The following is a 21,954-nucleotide window of genomic DNA, read 5'->3' on the forward strand; positions in this document are numbered from 1 at the left end:
TTACTAGTTTCTCAAAGCTACTCCATTAAAGCACTCATGGCAACAAATGGGAGAAAGGCAATGTCTTAAAAAAATTCTCATGTTATTTTCTCTCTGACTCTGTCTTCTGAGTCCACTTCAGGGAGAAAATTAAGGGTTTAGAGTATTTCTGTGACCAAAGAAATTCTCTGAGCATCTGAAGAGTGGCCCTCTGAATGTGTGCATACAAGGGTCGACATACTATGCTAATAGTCAGATTACAGTATTTGTCTTAAAATAGCAATGATAACCAGGCTATTTCATGCCTCAGTAAAATATTTAAATTGAAATGACATTTTTTATAAATTTTAGGATTCAGACTTGGTTGCATTTTAATAATCTTTTTGCTCTCTGTAACTGGAGTGAAAGCTACACATTGGGGTGTCTTGAGTAATGACAGGTTTCCATCATCCTGCTGTCATTGAGTTGCTCTCATTGACTGAGACGTTTGGTGTCTGAAGACAAGGAAGTTTCTTCTACCTTTATCCTAATAGATGTTGTGTATTTCAAGCTTCCAGTCAGTTCTGCAGCAGCGATAGTGGGCTTCAGGCATGAGATGTTGGCCTTCTTTCGTCCCCTTTTGTGTACTGAGCAACAACTCAAGAAAGTCCAGGCACTGAAATTAAATGTTAACTTTGCAAATGCTCTTGAAGCGTTAGCTTGATGATGTGGGGAACACTTGCTGAGCAGATCATCCTCCTCATCAGCTAGAAACACCCACAAGCACCCTGACTCTGCAGATATCACAAACTCCCTGATCATTCCACTTATTTAGGGAAAGGTGGGGGTTTGGCATTGGAGTAGGAGAAAGAAGGCAGCTTCTGCAAATGAGAGAGTGCCTCGCCAGGATGCTCCAAATAATTTTGCCTGTCACTGTCCCCTACATGAAATTGGCTTCAACTTCCAACTCGGGAGCCTGTTCACGTGCCTAGGATTTGCCATGACCTGGAGTGGAAAAGGTGCCCTTAATGTGAATGTATTTTTCCAGAAAATACATTCATCCAAGCTAGGAATCTAGGAACGTCACCAGGGAGGAAACAAAGACATCTCTGGAGCCATTTGAAGGTGAAAAATAATTCCATAGGAAGTACAATGGTCTTAATTAAATATTAGCTGTAATTATCCTAAAGTGCAAATGTTGGGAATATTAATTAGGGTCTCTCTGGAACGGCTGTCAGTGTTAATAAGTAACTATAGGGGGTCCCGCCAACATCTGTTTGAGAACTCCAGGTACAGGATGAAATCCGGAGCCCCATGTTCCTGGATGCTCACTGCAGGCTCCCTGGCTACCATGGAATCATTCCTAGAGCATGGTGCGCTGTATTTGCCAGAATTGCACAACTCATGATAGAGGTGGGTGGTTTGCGTTGGCACCAGTGGTGCCCCAGCTGGCCTTTGTCTTTCCTGGGATAGCCTCAAAGCACTTTGAAGTCAGGCGTAAGGCTTGAGACAGTGCAGAAGTTTCCCAGGCTGCAGCCCCACTACTTTTGAAGGGTCACCCACCTAATCTGGCCATTGGAATTGTGGGCATCTTTGAATCACTATCCTCTGGCTTCCTCACAGGGAGTAACATCCTAACACTTAAAACACAGTTCTGTGGTGTACATGATAGAGAGGGAGTTGCTTGTTTAAAAATGGGAAATGAGCTCCCCACCAGGTGATTGTCTTGCTAGATGAGAGATGCCTTAATACACGATACATATAGGCCTTGGTTTAACTGTTGGCTTCCCTGAGAACTACCTGTGGCTGTGACCTTGCATCATTATTTCCAAGTTTTGGGCTGGAGCCTCTTTGATGACAAAGTAAAGTGAGATTAGAGATGGAATGCATGCGAAGTAGGGATTCTGGACCTTGGCACTATTCACATTTGGGGTGGGACCGTCCTTTGTGGGTCAGGGCAGTACTGTACACTTCAGGATGTTGAGCAGCATCCCTGGCCTCCATCCATAGGATGGCAGTAGCACATCCTCCCTCCTTTGTGACAGTCAAAATGGCCTCCAGTCATTGCCTAATGTCCTGTGTAAAACAGTCACACCTTTGTAAGAACAACCCCTATGAAGCACCCAGCACAGTGCCTGGCACCTGTTAAGTTTTCTTCTGAGGACCATTGAGGAGAAGAGGCTGCTTTTTATTGAAGCCTGAGGCCATCATGAACTTTCTGCTCATAAGCCTTCTTCTGCAGATTTAAAGCCTGTGTGTATGTGTGTTTATAGGACAGAGATCTGGTGATGGAAAGTACATTCCCAAAAAGATCCTGACTTGCTGGTTTTGTACCATTCTCAGTATTTCCAGCCTCCAAGACTAGCTATCACCCCTCTTTGGTTTAGAGAGAATACAGCCCCCTTCTCTTTCTGCTTCACTGCTTTATTTCCTGCCCAAACTATTTATGTCGTAATGGCTTTGTAACTGGTGATCCCATATCTCATGACATTCTGCCATAGCTTTTAGAAAATATTTTTCCACAAAGAACCAATAGTAGATCACTCAGGCTTGGTGGGCTGGGCAGTCCTCTGTCACAACTATTCAATTCTGCCATTGTAGTACAAAAGCCACTGTAGACAGTCAACAAAGGAGCATGGCTGTGTTTCAATAAAAGTTTATTTACAAAAACAAAATGGGGGCCAGGTTTGCCCCGTGAGTGATTTGCCAGGTCCTCTCTTCATCCCCCTACTTTATGGAGCCCAGAGTTCATTTTGTCAATCACATATTCACTTGGAACACACTTGCAAATGTCCACTTTGCAGCTAGTATGCTGTTGGACCATGGATATGGGGCAGGGAATGTGGCATAGTGTCCTGTTTTCAGAAAGGTCACAAACAAAAAGACAGTGGCAGTGCTCAGAGCTGTGTGAGCTATGGCCACCAGCTATAGCGGAGCCGAAGGGATGGGTGACTGACCAGGTTTCAGCATCAAGGAAGGCTTGCTGGAAGAGGGACTCTTAATGCAGACTGAAGAAAGCATAAGAACTAGCTGGGCAAGGGGGTAGGTGAGGCTTTCTAAGCTGAGGGGCAGTGAATGTGAAGACTTCATGGGGTTGGGAGGATGGAGCTCTTCTCCCTTAACTGACCACAAGGTTCGGGAGGCCATGGCACTTCTCTGCTCCATATAGAGAGAGCTCCAATTCTATAAGGAGCCTTAACTCTTTTGCAGGAACTAGTGCGAATGGGCCACTTTTCTTGAGGTTGCTCTGCACTGATGGAAATCCCCAGGGTTATATATGTTGCTGGTGAAAGTATCTTCTGCTGGAGGTGGAGGAGGGAAGCCTTTGTCTTCATCTGATCATTGTCTGGACCACTGCTCCTGTGATTATTCTGTTCTTCCCTGTAGGGACTCAGACACGTCTGTGTTTCAATGAAGAGATGGGCCAGGTAGAAGATTGGGGAGGCAGAAACAGATCTTTGAGCAGAAGCCGCTTCTGGCACAATGAATTTCTCATCAGATGGTTCCCAAGATCCCAACATTTCTGGGGCTTTTCATCACCCATGGAGAAGTGGCATCACTATGGAATTTCTGTACAGAAGGATATGTTCCTTGCACAGCCCAGAAAAAGAAAAGATGCTAGTTTAGTTATAAAACAGCAGAAGTTTTTTTTTTTTTTAATTAGTCAAGACCCTTTCAGTTGTAAGTAACAGAAAAACTAGCTTAAAAAATGAGACAAAGGGTACAAAGTGTCAGTTTTACAAGACAGATACATTCTGGAGATTTAAGTAAAGCATGGGAACAGGAGTTAAAAATACTGTATTATATACTGGAAATGTGTTAAGAGGATAGATCTTAAATTAAATCTCAACACACACACACCACACACACAAATGGAAATCATGTGGAAGTGATGGATATGCTAATTACCTGAAATGTGGTCACTTCACAATATATACATATTTTTATGTTAATGATATCTCAATAAAGCTGTTAAAAAATAGGACATTTACTGACTTGGGTAACTAAAGCAAATAAGGGTGGTACTAACTGTGGTTAAAGGTGGATTCAAAACTTCAAATGATGTCACCGGGACTCAGTGGATACTTCTGTGTTCCTCAGTTTCTTCTCTTCATTTTCCTCTAGGTTGGCCTTACCTGTAGGCAGGTCCTCTTCAAGTGGCAGTTTGTTTTGTTTTGTTTTGGTTTTTTTGAGATGAATGTCCCAGGCTGGAGTGTGGTGGTGCAATCTCGGCTCACTGCAACTTCCACCTCCCAGGTTCAAGCGATTCTCCTGCTTCAATCTCTCAAGTGTCTGGGATTACAGGCATGCACCACCATGCCTGATTAATTTTTGTATTTTTAGTGGAGATGGGGTTTCACCATGTTGCCCAGGCTGGTCTTGAACTCTTGACCTCAAGTGATCCACCCGCCTTGGCCTCCCAAAATGCTGGAATTACAGGCGTGAGGCAACATGCCCAACCTAAGTGTCAGTTCTTGGCAGCTTCAGGCTTATGTTGTTTTTGCAGCTGCCAATCACAATGGAAAGATAACTTCTTTCCCAAAACTATGGAAAAATTCCAGGGCGACTGGGACTCAGTGGTGTGACTAGGGCTTAACGTACAAATGGTTTCACTAGACAGATGGGCATGAACCCAAATCCATGGGACTATCTCAGTGGGACCTTCTGACTGGCCAGGTTGGCGTCCTATGGCTCATCTCTCAGTGATCGGGAGCTGGGTTCAAATGTATCTACACCATACAGGCTGAGAGTGGAACTGGGGTCTTATTGAAGAAACAGGAGTGGAGACAGACCAGCAATATCAGCAAGTCTTTTGTGTCTTCCCAAGGATAGACAGGGTTAACTGCTCATGGATAGCAATTCAGCCTCAGCATAGGCACACCCTTCATGGCCCCAGTGCTACGAAAACATGTTAGGAAGACAGAAAGAAACGCTTGTGCCCTTGTATTTCCAATGGCACAGACATTTGGAGAAATTTGTCCAGAGGAGGCAAGAGGCTGATGGAATGTTTTTCCCTGTAAAATGTTTAAACTTATCCTAAGCTTCGTTCTCTTCCAAGTGTCATCTTTAACATTCTAATTAAGGTCCCTTCTAAACAAATGCACCAGTTCTGTCTGTGTGCTTCTCTGAGAACGAACTTTTTTTTTTCCTTCCTTCTTTCTGTCATCATGTTTTTGCTGCACTCAAATTGCTTTAGAGAAAGGGGATTTCAGATGTTGGTGGCGAGTACTGAAGAGAGAGGAGCAATTCTGACATTTTTGCCCTAGTATCATTATACGAGGGCTAAAGTCACATCTAATTGACCACAGACAATGGGAGAGGCAGCTATTTGGTGTGCTTAATTGCTAAGTTTTTTTCCACTCTCTCTGTCTTTCTGACTGTGTAATCTCATCTCCTGAGACCATGGAAAATCTGGACCTTTGGGGTTATAATTTCTTATGGTGTGTGTGTGTGTGTGTGTGTGTGTGTGTGTGTGATGGTAGAACTGTGGAGGAGGAAGTAGAGAGAGAGATGGTTCCTGAAATGGAAGCATCTGAATTCAGGTTTTTGTTGTGTGTGTTTTTTAAATTCTTCTGAGTTGGCTGTAATTGTCACACTGCATGTTTTGCCTAGATCTGAAGAATGAATTGTTATGTAATACTCCGTGCTCATAAAAAAAAATAAGGTAGGGAGGGAGAGGCATTGACTAATGAGACTAAGAGTTAAATCCAATATTTTTCAGAAATGCTTAAAATGTGGATGTCAGAGAGGATGATCTTTGTCCAAATTAGGCCCTGAATTTTTATTAGCTGCTTCATTTTGGCACTGGGGACATCATACACACACACACAGACACACACACACACACACACACACAACACACAAGCACACGGACACTGGGAGCATTAAAAGGATCCTCCCTCTTCCCATTATGTGAGCCAAGTCACATAAAACTTTGATTAAATTCAAATGCTTACATAAATTGTCTCTCCTCTCAAGAACACACACGTTCAATTTAATCTCTCTTGGCACTTTGAGTATCAAATCAAGGTTCTGCTGTCACTGCGGACAACTAAATGTTCACAGCTTCCAAAATGGGAATGAAATAAAAAGGATCTGACAGAAAAAAAAAAATCCAATCTAGTAAGCCACAGACCCTCATTGTCTTTGAATATTAGGCCGAGTGACTTGGGAAAAGTGACTTTATCTTTCCAAGACTCGGTTTCTGCATCTCTAAAATGGGGAGAAGTGGTGACTGTTTCCTTATAGGTTCTGGTGAAGATGAGCTGAGATTGGTCCATCTCAGCCTGGTGGTGTCATGGTGACCTCTAGAAAGTAGGCAGTCACGATCGTCCTGGGATCTGGGAGGAAGCTTTCTGCAGGGTGCCTCCTCATGATGTTCTCCCTCTCTCCACCTTTTTGATTTTTCAGGGTAATCAGGAAGCAGCCGCTGCCCCTGACACAATGGCTCAGCCTTACGCTTCGGCCCAGTTCGCTCCCCCGCAAAACGGTATCCCCGCGGAATACACGGCCCCTCATCCCCACCCCGCTCCAGAGTACACAGGCCAGACCACGGTTCCCGAGCACACGTTAAACCTGTACCCTCCCGCCCAGTCGCACTCCGAGCAGAGCCCGGCGGACACGAGTGCCCAGACCGTCTCCGGCACCGCAACAGTAAGTGGATGCGTTCGCTGCGGGTGGGGGGATAGGCAAGGCTGCGCCGGGGCAGGTGCCCCAGGCCTGGGAATGGAAGCAGGGGTGCACCCCCTCCACCCAGGGACTCTGGCAGACGGATCAGCCCCTGAGCTCACCCTCATCTTACCAGCTTCCTGAAGTTTACCTCATCTCCATGCCTTCTTTCTTAGCATTCCTTTAAATCATATTCGTTTAAATCTATGTATTTTTTTCATTGATTTCATTTATTTGCAAAGGGGCACATTTATCAATTTTCTGTTTTTATAGTTTTGCCTTTCCAGAATGCTATCCCAATGAAATATCCTTTTTCCTGAGGAAAAAAAAAATTGATGTAAGATAATTTTTTTTTTTTTGTCATTATGGAGGCTGGGTATGGTGGCTCATGCCTGTAATCCCAGCACATTGGGAGGCCAAGGTGGGAGGATCACATGAAGCCAGCAGTTTGAGTATAGCGTGGACAACAAAGTGAGACCTCATCTCTACAAGAAATTAAAAATTTAGCTGAGTGTAATGGTGCATGCCTGTAGTCCCAGCTACTTGGGAGGCTGCGGTGGGAGGATGGTGTGAGCCCGGCAGTTTGAGACTGCAGTGAGCTAAGATTGCTTCACTGAACAGGGCGACAGAGTGAAACCCTGTATCTAAATAAACAAAAAATAAAGTCTTTGTGGAGTTATAATTTACATACCGTAAAATGTGTATATTTTTAGGTGTACAGTTCACTGATTTTTAGCAGATTTACAGAGTTGTGTGGCTATTGCATCTAATTTTGGGATATTTCCATCAGCCTAAACACAAACCTTGTGCCCCTTTGCAGCTGTTCCTCATTCATCCCTCAGAGCTCTGAACCTGGCTTCCTTACCTTAGCCTAATGCATTTGAAATTCATACACGTTGCAGTGTTTTTCCCTGTTTTTTTTTTTTCCTTTTATTGCTGGACCATAGAGCAGGGGCTAGAAAGGCTCAGGGTGAGAGAATTTGGGTGAATAAGAGAACTGTCCTGTATCTTTATCGTGATGGTTACATGACTTGATATACCATAAAGAGTAAGTTTTATTGCATACAAATGATTAAATGGATTAGGAACAGGCATGTAAACAACAGAAATATTTTATCATCACTGTAAATGAAAACTGGTGTTTGGGCCATTAATCAAATATAACTCTCAACAAAAAGAATTATACTAAAATTAAACAGTATTCATTTGTGTGCCACTTAAGTAATCATGATACTACAAAACCTATATGAAACATGCATTTGGGAACCTTTTTCTGTAAAATTCTTTAGAAGCTTAGGCACCCCAAACCTCTTGTCTGGAACATTTTTTAAGTGCAAGGCAATTCTGCCTTTTCCTTCTGTCCCAAGACCTCTGGAAAACCAGTATTTATGAAGAAGTTTATGGGTTTGCAGCATCATACATTTCTTATGATAAAAGCAACCACTGACTAACTTTGCTCCTTGCCACCTCCTTCATTTGGAGGGTAGTTTTGGAATTTTTTTTAAATAGTATATATTCTGTAATGTTTTAATTGTCTTCCTTTTTAATTTATTGTGGTAAAATACATATAACACCATTTGTAACCATTTTAATAATATACACATTTCAGTGGAATTCAGTATATTCACTATGTAGTGCAAAACGACCACCATTATTGAGTTTAAGAATGTTCTTATCATCTCAAAAGGAAACCCCATACCCATTAAGCAGACACTCCCCATTTTCCCTCTCCCCAGCCCCTGGCAACCACCAGTCTGCTTTAGAGATAGCTCTTTGTGTCTGGCTTCCTTCTCTTAATGCAATGTTGTGCACTTTCATTCATGCTGAGTACCCCACTGTATGGCTAGACCAGGTTTATTTATCCAATAGTCCATTGATGGATATTTTGGTGGTCTCTACATTCTGTTTCTTCTGAACACTCCTGCTGCTGATTTTGTTGTATTTAGTTGCTGTTCCCTAGGCATGGATCTGTTAAAGGAGTTTGCTGGTTCAGCAGGTGTTTGTTGCTTTTTTGTTGACTACTGGATAGTAGTGCTGGAGTTATGGTTTACTATTTGTTGTCTATTTTGTGATAATCAATAATAGTAATGCCTGGATAGGTTATTTCCAATTTTTTTTAAAAAAGATCCAATCGGACATTATTGATTAAACTAAGTGCTGTGGAAATTTTATGTATTCATTTATTTACTCACAAATATCTATTCAGCTTCGACTAGGGCCAGGACTCGTACTAGCTGGCATGGTTGGTCCAAACAACATGAATCTTTCCCTCTTGTGGCTTAGTATGAGAGGCAGAGACTGAGCATGTGGCAAATAGCATGGGTGACAGATGCTCTTTTTTTGTTTTTGTTTTTTAGGATGGATACTATTTTTTTATATTTTTTTTATTGCACTTTAGGTTTTAGGGTGCATGTGAAGAACATGCAGGATTGTTGCGTAGGTACATACATGGCAATGTGGTTTGCTGCCTCCATCCCTATCACCAATATCTGGCATTTCTCCCTATGTTATCCATCCCCAACTCCCTACCCACCTCTGTCCCTCCCCTAGTCCCCCCCAACAGACCCCAGTGTGTGATGCTCCCCTCCCTGTGTCCATGTGTTCTCATTGTTCAACACCCACCTATGAGTGAGAACATGCGGTGTTTGATTTTCTGTTCTTGTGTCAGTTTGCTGGGAATGATGGTTTCCAGGTTCATCCATGTCCCGACAAAGGACATGAACTCATTGTTTTTTATGGCTGCATAGCATTCCATGGTGTATATGTGCCACATTTTCCCTGCCCAGTCTATCATCGATGGGCATTTGGGTTGGTTTCAGGTCTTTGCTATTGTAAACAATGAACATGCAGTCACTCTTAAGGAAAATAGGGGTACCGTAAGAAAATTAAAAAAGAACAGAGTTGCTACCTGCAAATGGGTAGTCTGGTAGCATTTCCTTAAGGAGATAATGTTTAAGGTGGGAAGACAAAGCATCCCAGGCAAAGAGAATACCACAGTCAGAGATCCTAAAGTTGGAAAGATCTGGGCTCATTCAAAGTCCTAAGAAGAAGCCAGTATGTTTAGGGCATGTTGAAGGGGGTTTAAAGGTGATGCGGCAAAAGATGAACTGGGAGAAATTAGCAAGGATTTGACATCCTACAGGCCTGGTGGGTCTGATAAGAGGTTGAAATTCCACATATAAGCAATGGACAACCATTGAAAAGAGTTTAAGCCAGAAGAGTTATGAAATAAGACATAAAAATAAAGGGCTAATGATGCCTAGCTTAAAGGAAATTTAATCCATTTGGGGAGTTGAGCTGCTCCACATCTTTGCCCTGCAAAAAGAACACTTTAGAGATCAACAGAATTGAATTTAAATAGCATGTTGGGTGTCCGCAGTGCCCCAGGCACTGCAGGGAGATAATCTGATGTGCAGGCAAGCTCTCTTCCCTTGGAGAGCCTTAGGACAATATAGGATATGTGTTCTGTTAATTATGGTAATGTACCAAATTTTAGCATATATATTTTCACAGCTTTTATCTAACGTGATGGCAGTAGGAGAAAACATTTTCAAAATCGTAGTCAGAGGGTTATACCTTTCAGAGTCTTCTGGTTACAGGAAAGAGAAAAACTCAGTAAGAAGTGTGTTGGCTCATAGAACAAAAACTCCAGGAAGAGGAGGGACACAGCTTGTTTTTTGGCACACATCCATTAGCTTGTAACGGGAACCATCTGGGGTTGGCTTCCTTGTCCTCACCTCTACTCTCTGACTGTCCTGCAAGTTTAGGCTCCAGTCACCACGACCAGCAGCCCTGTGAAAGGCTCTTGGATTCATCCCATATAAGCCCTCTCATGGGAATCCCTCTCCATTTCTGGCTTGCGTGGCATTATCTTCGTTCCGTGGCTAAGGCTGGTACTGAGTGTCCCAAGCCTCAGGTCACCAAGGAGCTTCCTATCCAAATACAAGGAATGAAGACCATTTCATCGGAGTCCATGATAAGATACCTTCAGAACAAGTAATTAAAGAAACTAAGTAGACACAACCTGGTCAGAGCTAAAGGTAGCATTGGTGAGCCATTTGCATAAAGAAGCTTGAATTGGTGTTTGTCAAGAGTAGGTAGGGAGTAAAAAGAAGCGTAAGAACAGCACATTGGAGAGTTCCTGGGGTGGCGTTTGAAGGAAGAGAAACTACTGAGTAAGCCATCAGTGGGATGTTCAGATTGGGTGTTCAACCATTTGAATGTTGGGCTATAGAGCCTGAGGGTATAAACTGAGAAGACATAATTGAAGTGACAATCTGGACATCTTTGAAGACCTAGAAGAAAGCAGTTTTGCTGAGTAGTGGAGAGAGTTCCAGAAGGGACAAGAGTTGAAGAATAAATGGCGTATGTTGGAGTGGGTGGGTATTGCCTATTATAAATATTTGGAGTAACTAGGAGAAGGAAGAGATTGCATCTGAGAAGTAAAGAGGTTAGAGAAAGCAGCTGGTAGGATAGTTGGTTTAGAGTCACTAATTTATGCCAGTAAGGTTCCTGCATGGGGTGCAAAGGAAAGGAAGCAAGAGATAGGGAATAATGGTGCAGGAAAGAAAGTGATAAAGTTTTTTACAGGAGGTAAGAAGGAATAGGACCAAGGGCATTCAGATACAATAGGTAGTCTAGGAAAGAAGAAACCATTTTTTAATAGCTTTATTGACATGCAATAAACTGCATATATTAATGTATACACTTTGATATATTTTTACAAACGTACCTACATGCAGAACCATTACTGCTATCCAGATAAGAAATATGTCCATTATCCCAAAGTCTTCGCTTGGTCTTTTCTGATCCTCCCCTCCTCCTCCTTACTTCATCCCCAGGAAACCAGTGGGTCCGCTGCTTTCACTATAGCTTAATTTGCAGTTTCTAGAATTTTATATCAGTAACATCAAACATTATGTGCTCTCTTTGTCTGGCTTCTTTTACTCACTATCATTATTTTAAGATTCATCCATATTGTTGCATATGGTTATAGCTCATTTCTTTTTGTTGCTGAGTACTACTTCATTGCATGGATATACCAGTTTATTTCTCCATTTACCTATTCATGGGCATTTTGTTTTTCATTTTGGGTAACCAAGAAATAAATCTGCTGACATTTGGAAGTACTTCAGTTTTGAAACAGAAGAGGAGGAGGGGTGAGTGTGTGAGGATGCAGAGAAATTTTTAAGTCAAGAGATAAGGTGAGGAGTTCCATCCATATTGCCTTCATATTGCCTTCATTTTTCCATGAATGGAGCCAACATCATTGAAGCAAGGATCCCTGAACTTGGGCAAATATGTCAGAAATCTGCCTTAGATAATTTCTAGAGTATTTGAATGGCAATGGGTGCCCAAGTTTGGAGAATGTGAATGTATGGTGGACCAGTTAGCTGGCTACTTTGTCTTCTCCAGCAATGTTTGGATGGTACACACTCTTAGAGACAGGACTTTAAAGAAAAGACAGCCTAGTGAGGCTGAAGCTGGCGGGCTTTGTGACTGATCCTGAAACAAGTTTTAAGACTTATATTCTGAACTGGTATTGGGTAAGTGCAGAAATCATAAAGGAGCCATTTTATTTCTTGTTACAAACAATTACATCTGTATACTTACCTTTCTTTGGCAAAAAAGGAGATGCTACTTTTGAGTTAACCTTTCTTGATCTATACGACCCGAACATGGTCTGTGCCAAGTTTACTTCAGATTGTCTCTGCCTCCTCCTACATTTACTAGGTGTACCTTGTCTTCGCTCCAGATTCTGAATTTCCTGTGGAGGGAATTTAACCTCCAAGTGGGTCAGAATTATGGCTCTCCCCATCCTAGATCCACAGCCCTGTATTTGCATAAAAAGTTACTCTTGGGAGATGCCTAAGTCATTCCCCATAGGATAGTGCTATAGCTGGAACAGCCCTAACTCTTCTTTGACATTTGTATCCACGATGCTTAATATCATCCTAAGGACATTGTAGAGGCCATTATTTCTTTGAGAAACTAAGTACTTTTGGGTAAGAGAAACCATCCATCCATCTGGTGGCCTCCAAGAACATCTAATATATGCACATGATTTAACACAAAGTGCAGAATCTGTAAAAGGGAAGCAGGATGCACCCAGAGCTCCCAACCAGAGCTCAGTAAAATGCAAACAGAAAAGACTTACCAGGTCATCCTTTCAGTTCCCCACGGTCTGAGATGTGTCTCTGCAGGCCTTTTTTTCTGCTGAATTTCTATTTCATGTGGGCCTCCAAACACATCATGGATCACTGTGCTGACAGAGCCAATACTGTACTATGTTAGATACTGTTCCTGACAAGGTATTTCACTCCTGACATATTATCATTAGAGATTTGCAAGTGGTGAATTCTCCATGTATCTCCAATAGCAACTTAACTTCTATTTTTAACGGTTCTGCAATCTGTTTAAAAGGCTCCCACCACTTTCCCACTAGCTCTAAGCCCCGATGGGAGAAAGAATGTGGGTGCCCCAGCTAGGTTCCTGAGTTGGAGGCTTTACCAGGAAAAGAAATGTTTAAAGAGCCAGGTTCTTCTTTGTCCTCAGCCACTTGCCACTGGAATGTTAACTGTGCCTCAAAATTTCCTGAATACTTCTAGGAAGATGAGATATTGGTTGGTGATGCTGTCCTGTTCTTAACCCATTACATACCAGCTCTGATTTTGAAGCTGGTGAAATCACTAAGGTATAGGGAAAACTTGGTCAGGGCATTCCTTTTTATTAATTAGCTATTATTACTCTCATTATCAAAGAAATTCAGGCTTGGGGTTTAAAAAGCCAGACATGGGAAAAAAATATAAGATGAAAACTAACATGTCCTAACACCCACAACCCAAGTTCTTAGTCTGTCTGCCAGAAATGACAGTTACTAATACCTTATATTTCCTTCCAGAAGTGTTTTATGCAATTGCAAGCATATGCCTGCTTGTCCTCTATCTCTATCTTTATCTGCCTCTATCTCTATCATCCGTCTCTAATTCAGTCTTTGTGTCTTATAACCACTCACTATTTCCATCCTCAAAATTACAGAATTGAAGTCTGAACACCCCTTTGGCACCCCTTTATATCTGGGAGATTATTCTATGTCATATTTAGGGGTTCAGCTCATTATTTTTGTGTGTATGTGTGGGTTCTTATGTACGGAAGTGTCCCAGTGATGGAATGTGGGTTGTTTCTGAGTTTAATCTTGTGTGGTTGGTCTTTACCATCAGGCGACAGTACAGAGCTAGGTACAAAGATTGCTGTCCCTCTCTGTGTGTCTCTAGGTGTGAATGGTTAAAAGGTACATGGTTTTAAGATGTGGATATTGATCAGTTATCCTACAGAGAGCTTGCACGGATTTGCACCCTCATGGACAGGACCTAAGAAGGCCTGACGCTCATACCCTCGCCCAGCACAGTGTGCTAGCCAACTCTTGGCTCATGACCCGTTGGACTCTGTTGGGTGTGGCCATCCCTCTCTTTGACAATAGAGAGTGTTTTTAGAATTGTTGGGTGTCAGGGGGAAGAAAATTTGAGCTGTGCTGTCATTCGTTGAGACCTGCTGTGGTCCAAAGACCATGCTAGTTGCTCTTTTAGTTACCATCTTGTTTTATTACATCAACCCTTTAAATGCTGTTAGAATCCCACCAATAAAGGGACAAAGAGGTTGAAGATGCTTTGAGTTTGGGAATGGTACAGTTTACAATAGGGTTGTCGCTCCTCTGAGAATCTCATGCCATCACTGATCTGAAAGGAGGCAGAGCTAAGGTTGTAATGCTCTCCCACGTCTTCTCTGCCTGATGTTGAAGTCCAGGCTCTTTCCCCATTCTCCAGCTGTGTCGCAGAACAGGAGTACCCAATCCCCAGGCCACAGATCAGTACCATTGTGTAGCCTGTTAGGAACTGAGCTACACAGCAAAAGGTGAGTGGTGGGCGAGTGCGCATTACCACCTTAGCTCCGCCTGCTGTCAGATTAGCAATGGTGTTAGATTCTCAGAGGAGCACCAACCCTGTTGTGAACTGCACATGTGCGGGATCCAGGCTGTGTGCTCCTCAGGAGACTCTAGTGCCTCATTATCTGACAGTTTCATCCTGAAACCATCCTCCCTGCCCCACCCTGTCCATGGAAAAATCGTCTTCACGAAACTGGCCCCTGCTACCAAAAAGGTTGGGGACCACTGCCCTAGAACATCTCTGGCTTAGCATTCTCATGAAGGTTGATGTCTTCATTGCTGCCCTCTAATGTAGATAAATAGGTCAGTTAAGACCTGGCCCCTGAACTTGACAAGGTTTGACCCTCCATTCTGTTTACAAGCAGAAAGAGCTCAAGCTGACCGTGGGACCTCTCTGCTCTTATTTTATCTATTACCCCCTTCCTCTGCTGTGGCTCTTCTCCAGATCTCCTCCCTGTTTTCTTCTAAACAACCATCTGACGATGGATTACGGAACACCAGAGTTCTTTTCCTTTGGGGAGGGTTTAAGCCTCATGTATTGACATTGAAAGTTTGGCAAAATAATTGAAGGTTGCCATGTCTAAAAATGGGGTGAATACTTAACATCTAAATGAGAAGTAGGAAAACGTCTCAAAAATATTAACTTTTGCTCATTGTATGTCAGACTGTATTTTAAGCACTTTCCATGAACAATCTCAGCTAATCTTGACCCTCCCCACCATGTATAAAGTTTATTATCCCACGTTATAGAAGCAGAATCTGAGGCAGGTCACTTACTGTGGCTGAGAAATAGGAACCAGAGCTCAAAAACAGGCATGTCAGGCTCGAGACCAAAATTCTTAAGGGCTAGAAGCCCAGAAGGCATCCCCCAGGCATGCCTAGCCACACTGGCCTCTTTTCTAAATAGATTGCTATTGCAGAAAGGAATTACTCATTTCACCCTGGGGAGGGCCCCAGCAGACCCAAGCCTGTGCAATATTTCAGACTTTGAGTGTGCTCTTGTTTGAGACCTGTGCCTTGAGCAAACTCCAATAACATGTTTCGGTGTCTTCAAAATTGTCTTTTCAGATGACAGTGTGACTGAGCTGTTTTGTCAATACCAGTTCTATTTTCCTAAGATTCACATTTAATTTGAAGACACGGGTACTGTCTCTTGTTTCCTTAGGAGCCTGAGCACTATGCTTCTGCCTCCTATGTATTCTCTGCAATAAATGACCTTTGGCTTTCAGGATAAACTGAAGACCTTTATTACCCAATACCATAGCCATTTTATTATTTTAAAACCCTGGTCATCCAAGAGTGTCCAGTTCTGGAGAGCCAAGGTGAATGATTTATCCCAACTTAGGGTAAGTTGGACAGGAGCAACGTATCTCTGAGCATCAAAGACGCATGTGTCTGATGGTCTTGTTGGAATGGGATTTCAGCCTTGGATTTTGGCAGAATTGGAGGTTATTATGACAGGTGAAAAATGGCGCTGGTTAAACATCTTTAGATATTATTAGGAGAAGCAGGGTAGAATCTAGGTACAGAGCTTGGCCTTCTCATTCCCATTATGACCCAGAGTGGGACCATAGGCACATTACATAACGTCTCTGAGCCTCTTCTTTTATATATCTGAGGCTTAGAGTTGTTGTGATAACCTAATACAGTGATGTCTGTGAAGGTCTTAGCACCATGATAGGCGCATAGTAAACACTCTGCCAGATAGACCATCATAATTATGAGATAATCATAGAACCCAGAATGAGAAATCAGAGTGTTCTGCTTGGTTCCAAATTCTTCATGAAAAATCTTTTATCCAGGAGAATAAATTCATTGTAAGAATTGTGAAATTTCCTGATTCAAGAGTCAAACTAAAATTCCAATTCCCAGATTTCTTTTAAAGGTAATTTTGTATTTAACGATTCATACACAAATAGTTTTTCATCACTCATGTTTTAGTACAAATTATCAGTACAAGCTGTTCACGGATCTAAGTCTAGGTCATGGGCAAACAAAGTGAGAGTCATTAGAGAGTAAATGACTGAAGTTTTGTTTTTAAGACCTGAGGACATCTTGCTTTTGCTAAATGTGGATAGCTCAGGCATATTCTAAGGGTTTGATTTAATGTTTCCTTAGGGGGACTTCACTGGCATACTTCCATTGCAAAATTACAGCCATCTGACAAGTCTCATCCTGACTTTGTCTTCATTTGGTGCTTTGTGCTTATTCATACCTGTATTTATTCTCATCCATTTACCCTCTCACGATGACTAAGCAGTCTCTGTTTTTATATTTGATTAGGGCCCTCAGGCACCTAAATTCCTCCTTTATATAGTGCATAGAGACTGCTATGCAAAGGACTGATTTAAGTGTTTGAAGGACCTAATTGCCTTTGCATAGCTCATAGCCCCATTAAGCAATTTCATTTTATCTATTTATGTGAGAGAGGGATCTTACTCCACCACCCAGGCTGGAGTGCTGTGGCACCATCATAGTTCCCTGCAGCCTCTAACTCCGGGGCTCAAGTGATCCTCCTGCCTCAGCCTCCTGAGCAGCTGGGACTACAGGGGTTTTAAATCAACTTAGAAATAGGCATTAATCTATTTTGTGGGCAGTATCTGCGTCATGCATTAGCCAACAATCATTTTATGCCCTTAAATCATGACCATACACTCTTTAGGTACGTAGTAAATATCTGTGAATTCTATACCATTTTTTAATTCAAGGCTGGAGAAAGAAGTTTGCTATTCTCTGTTAACAGAAGATTCAGGCATGGCTCAGCCAGAACCTTAGAACACTAGAGCTGCAAGAGCCAAAGAGTTCACCTACCCTGTCTTCTCATTGCACATATTTAGGAAGATGACATAAGTTACGGGTTGAAAACACAAGGCCAGGCGTGGTGGCTCATGCCTGTAATTCCAGCACTTTGAGAGGCTGAGGCAGGTGAATTATGTGAGGCCAGTAATTCAGGACAAGCCTGGTCAAGATGGTGAAACCCTGTCTCCACCCAAAAAAATGCAAATATTGGCCAGGCATGGTGGTAGGCACATGTCATTCCCACTACTTGGGAGGCTGAGGCAGGAGAATCGTTTGAACCCAAGAGGTGGAGGTTGTAGTGAGCCAAGATCACAGCACTGCACTCAAGCCCGAGTGTCAGAATGAGATTCTGTCTCAAAAAAAAAAAAAAAAAAAAAAAAATCTCAAATACTTTCCCATCCAGGCAAGTAACATCCATGTTTAAAATAGATTAGTTTATGTTATTAGTTTGCAAAATAGATTGTTAGTTTTCTCTATTCAGATAGGCATTACAAAATTATAGGGATGAATCTATGCAATCCTTTGGTAGGGACCCTGTGGTAGTTTAGAGAACAGATCGTCTGTCCGCAGGACGTGGCCTCTCTCTATCCATCCAATCATTGCCATTTCGGATTATTGAACCGCTGTTACAACTTTATTGACATTTTTCCATAGTAAATGTTTAGATTTCTTTCTTCTTAAGAACAGCAGCAATTTTAATTTTTCCAGGTTCTCCTGTTCACTACTATTTTATTCATTTTTGTTATCTGTCTGGCCTCTGAAGATAGAGTTTGCGACTCCTGACCTAATCTTGGAAGCTGTTTTGTTTTTTAACAAGAGGTGAATTTAGGCTGGGTGCAGTGGCTCATGCCTGTAATCCCAGCACTTTGGGAGGCTGAGGTGGGTGGATCACTTGAGGTCAGGAGTTCAAGACCAATCTGGTCAACATGGTGAAATCCCATCTTTACTAAAAATACAAAACTTAGCTGGGCGTGCTGGTGGTCGCCTGTAGTCCCAGCTACTTCAGAGGCTGAGGCAGGAGAATCGCTTGAACCCAAGAGGCGGAGGTTGCAGTGAGCTGAGATCAGCCCACTGCGCTCCAACCTGGGTGACAGAGTAAGACTCCATCAAAAAAAAAAAAAAAGGTGAATTTAAGAACCTGAACCCTTTAAGGGAGACTGTATTTCAGGTTTATAAAAAAGTCAGCTTGGATGTTTCAGTGTAACAGGGCAGAGATTCATACAATGTTAGAGCTTGAAATGACCACCTTATCTTCCTGCTTCATTTACGAATGATGTTCAGGTTCAGAGAGATAAAGTGACCTGCTTAAGTCACACAGTGCGTAACACAGCAGAACCCAGCATCAGGACGTCCTAAGAGAAAAATTCCACTGCACCATGTTCTTCCTCTGCCTCTATCTCCCGGATTCTACAGCCGTTTTTAAAATACACATACCCAGGGCTATCTCTGCCTTGAAATAGACAAAGTCCCAATGACACTGCTTTAGGAGCATGCCGAGCTGTACACTTTAAGCCTCGATGTTTCTCCTCGCTAGCCTATTTTGATTCCTAGCCAGAGGTTTCAGCCACGAGTGGGCCTTACTCTCACCAAGACTTCCTGATTTCTAAAAAAAAAAAGTCTTCATTTTATCTAGTTCCCTCCTGCTGCTCCTGGTGCTTGTGTCAGTGGGTCTGTGTGAATTCAGCAATGCTATGTGTTCCCGCCAGCTCCAGTCCCAATCGTTACTTCTGGGTCAGGACATTAACGAGGGGGTCTAGATTTCTTCCTTTGCATCTCTGAAGAATGCGGAGCTTGTCAAATTGTCAAATGATAGACTTTGATGTAGAGCTACGTCCAAGTTACAGCACAAATTCTGCGGGAGTTCAGAAGCTGGCTTCTGTCCACGGTAGAAAAATAACCAGATTCTCAAGAGACAGTAAGTCAGGCAGTCTGGAGATTCCAGGGAGATGCTCATGGATTCTCTGGCTTCTGGGCCCTGGGGAGAAAGCTATCAACACCCAGAGAATAGCCTTTACTCTGCCATCAGCAGCAGAATGTTTCTGGGCTTGAGGACCTGACTTGTATGCCATCTTAGTGTCCTTGGGACAGAAGCTCCATGGGCAAGTTCTTTCTCCAGTCACCAAGGTCTTCAGACTGTACAGCTTGAAACAAACCAGACCATCCAGACGAGTGTAATGTGAAGGCTTACGTGATGCAGGTTTCGTTTGAAAGTGAAAAGGCAGTTTTCTTGTTAGAAAAAAAATGTGTGGAGTTACAAATCGTATAATCCAAACAATATGGGCTGCCCTTGTCTTTTAAAAGGGGGAAATGTAAATGCACATGCTGATTGTCAGATGGGGGAGCATCTAATAGAAACTTCTTTGGCTGAAAGGAAGATTAAAAGGGAGGAAGCAGCTTTCATTTATTGATAATGTATGGGCAATGATCACGAGCATTTAGTGAGCTCCTACTAGATCCCAGTGGCAGTGGTACTACCAGCTTTCTGTGGACAATCAGATTGAATTTTCAAAGCATCCAGAGGAGGCAGGTACTATAATTAACCCCTTATGACCTAGACGAGAAAACCAGAGCATGGAGAAATAGAAGATGTTACGCAAGGTCACAAGGTTGATAAGGGCAGAGATGGGATTCAAAGGCAACCATGGTCCACTCTCCCATCTAGTCCATGCCGGATCTTCCATAAGCCATGCACTATGCTGTGCATTTCATGGACATAACTCATCAAGGGCTAGCTGTGATCATACCAAAATTACAGATGAGGAAAATGAGGCACAGGTATGTGGCAAATGCAAACATAGGCCTGGCAGGTTCCAAAACCCATTTTATGTGGTTTCCCCACCAGTAGTTTATTTTGGCTAAATGATATTCCCTGCTAACCATTTAAATAATGGTAACATCATAACAGGCAGTTAACTATCTTAACAATCCTGCAAGTCTGTATAGTTTGGAACTCCCTCAATTTGTACGATTAAACCCACACACACCCCTCCCATCCCTACCGCATCCACTTCCCCAGAGGCATCCAGTGGCCCCATAGAGTGAAAGGGGCCTTCACACCGTTTGGCAAGCTCACTCAAGGAGGCCTGGATTTCCCAGAGAAACTTGCTACAAGGAAATCGCTAATTATAACCCAAATTGTATTTGACTTCTGCATCTTTGCTTCACATTGTTACACTATAATTTAAATAGATTGTTCCCTGGCCTTTTTTTAGGGGGAGAAATTAACTACCTATTTTTTTTTTCCACCAAGAAAAGCAATAGTCGATGTGGCGTTCCAATGACAGGAGGTGGTTTTCGTCCCCACTTCTCCCTCTAATTGGCTTGCAAGTGGGAGTTGGTTAGCAATTATGCCAGGAGTTGCCTGGGATTCCAGGCAGTGACATTCATCTGGTGCTGCACAAAAGGGAAAGAGACAACAGTGGGTGGGGCAAACTGAGAGGGGATGAGCCTCAGACAGTTTCTTTGACACCAGAGGTAGAAGTTGGGGACAAGGGGGGATAGCGTTGGATTTGGGAACTTTTATTAATCGTTGGATTTGGGAACTTTTCCCCGTTTGAGACACAAGCTCTTGACGGAGAAGACCAGAGGGACCTGGTAATAGGGAGAGGGGGAGTTGGATAAACACCCTGGAATGCAGGGCCTTGGCTGTCTTTCTCCTTGTCTAATCCAGCTGTGGGTGGAGCCCAGGGCCCCTTAACAGCTCTTCCTTTCCAGCCTTCTCCAGGCTTCTAGTAACAACAAAAGTAACTAGGCTGGGAATTGGCAAACTGTAGCTCATGGGCCAGCTTCTGCCTGCAATGTTTTTGTCAATAAAGTTTTATTGGAACACACTCACGCTAAGTGGTTCACATATTGCCTGTGGCTGCTTTTGCGTGATGACGGCAGCTTTGAGTAATTGTGACAGAGATCGATGGCCCACCATGCCACAATTATGCTTACTGTTTGACTCTCAACAGAAAAAGTTTGTCAGTCCTTGGTCTAGGCCAGAGTGTACATATTGTTGGCCTGCTGGCTTTATTCAGGCACCAGGCCTCTTTTATTGAACTCACATGAATCGCCTACATTGTAAAATGAAAGTTTTCACAAAATAAGCTGGCTTTGATTAAAATCTGGAAGTCTAACGAAACACGGCAGTGGTAAGCTAATGCTGGGGATGTGTCGTCTGTCCCCTGTGACTCTTTGCCACATTGGCCAGCATTGCCTGTAAGGTTTCACCAGGTTTACTCTCTCACCTGCCTCGACCAGTCCTCACAGGCACTTGAGTATGAGACTTTTTCAGGTCCTCTGGGTTTTTTTCTAATACAAGATTTTGTATTTCTTACCAGACCATGAATTACATTTTAAAATTATTTCCTCTCCATCAAACTGGGCTTCCCTGTGGAACTCTAGAAAGAAAACAAAAAATGTGTTTGTCTAATGCCCGAATTTAGTGACTGCCAGAGTTTTTATGTCAAAAATACAGCATTTTCTTCCACCTTGAAACATACGCCCACACACACACACACACACAGCCCTGTATTCTTTGTTACAAAAACCAAACCTTTAAAATCGAGACCTATGTCGATGCAGATGCTTCTTGACTTATG

At 42.7% G+C, this 21,954-nt stretch overlaps 1 protein-coding gene across 1 annotated transcript in view; it reads left to right on the forward strand.

The window, feature by feature from the left end:
* Window positions 1-21,954, forward strand: part of RBFOX1 (RNA binding fox-1 homolog 1) — a 2,532,432-nt gene that overhangs the window by 2,318,071 nt on the left and 192,407 nt on the right. The window contains 1 exon segment of the mRNA XM_032257864.1: window positions 6,370-6,612. Coding sequence (XP_032113755.1) covers window positions 6,370-6,612 — 243 coding nt within the window.

Source organism: Sapajus apella, unplaced genomic scaffold, assembly GCF_009761245.1.
Source record: "Sapajus apella isolate SASKATOON/1434 unplaced genomic scaffold, GSC_monkey_1.0 scaffold99, whole genome shotgun sequence".
NCBI classification, from domain to species: domain Eukaryota; kingdom Metazoa; phylum Chordata; class Mammalia; order Primates; family Cebidae; genus Sapajus; species Sapajus apella.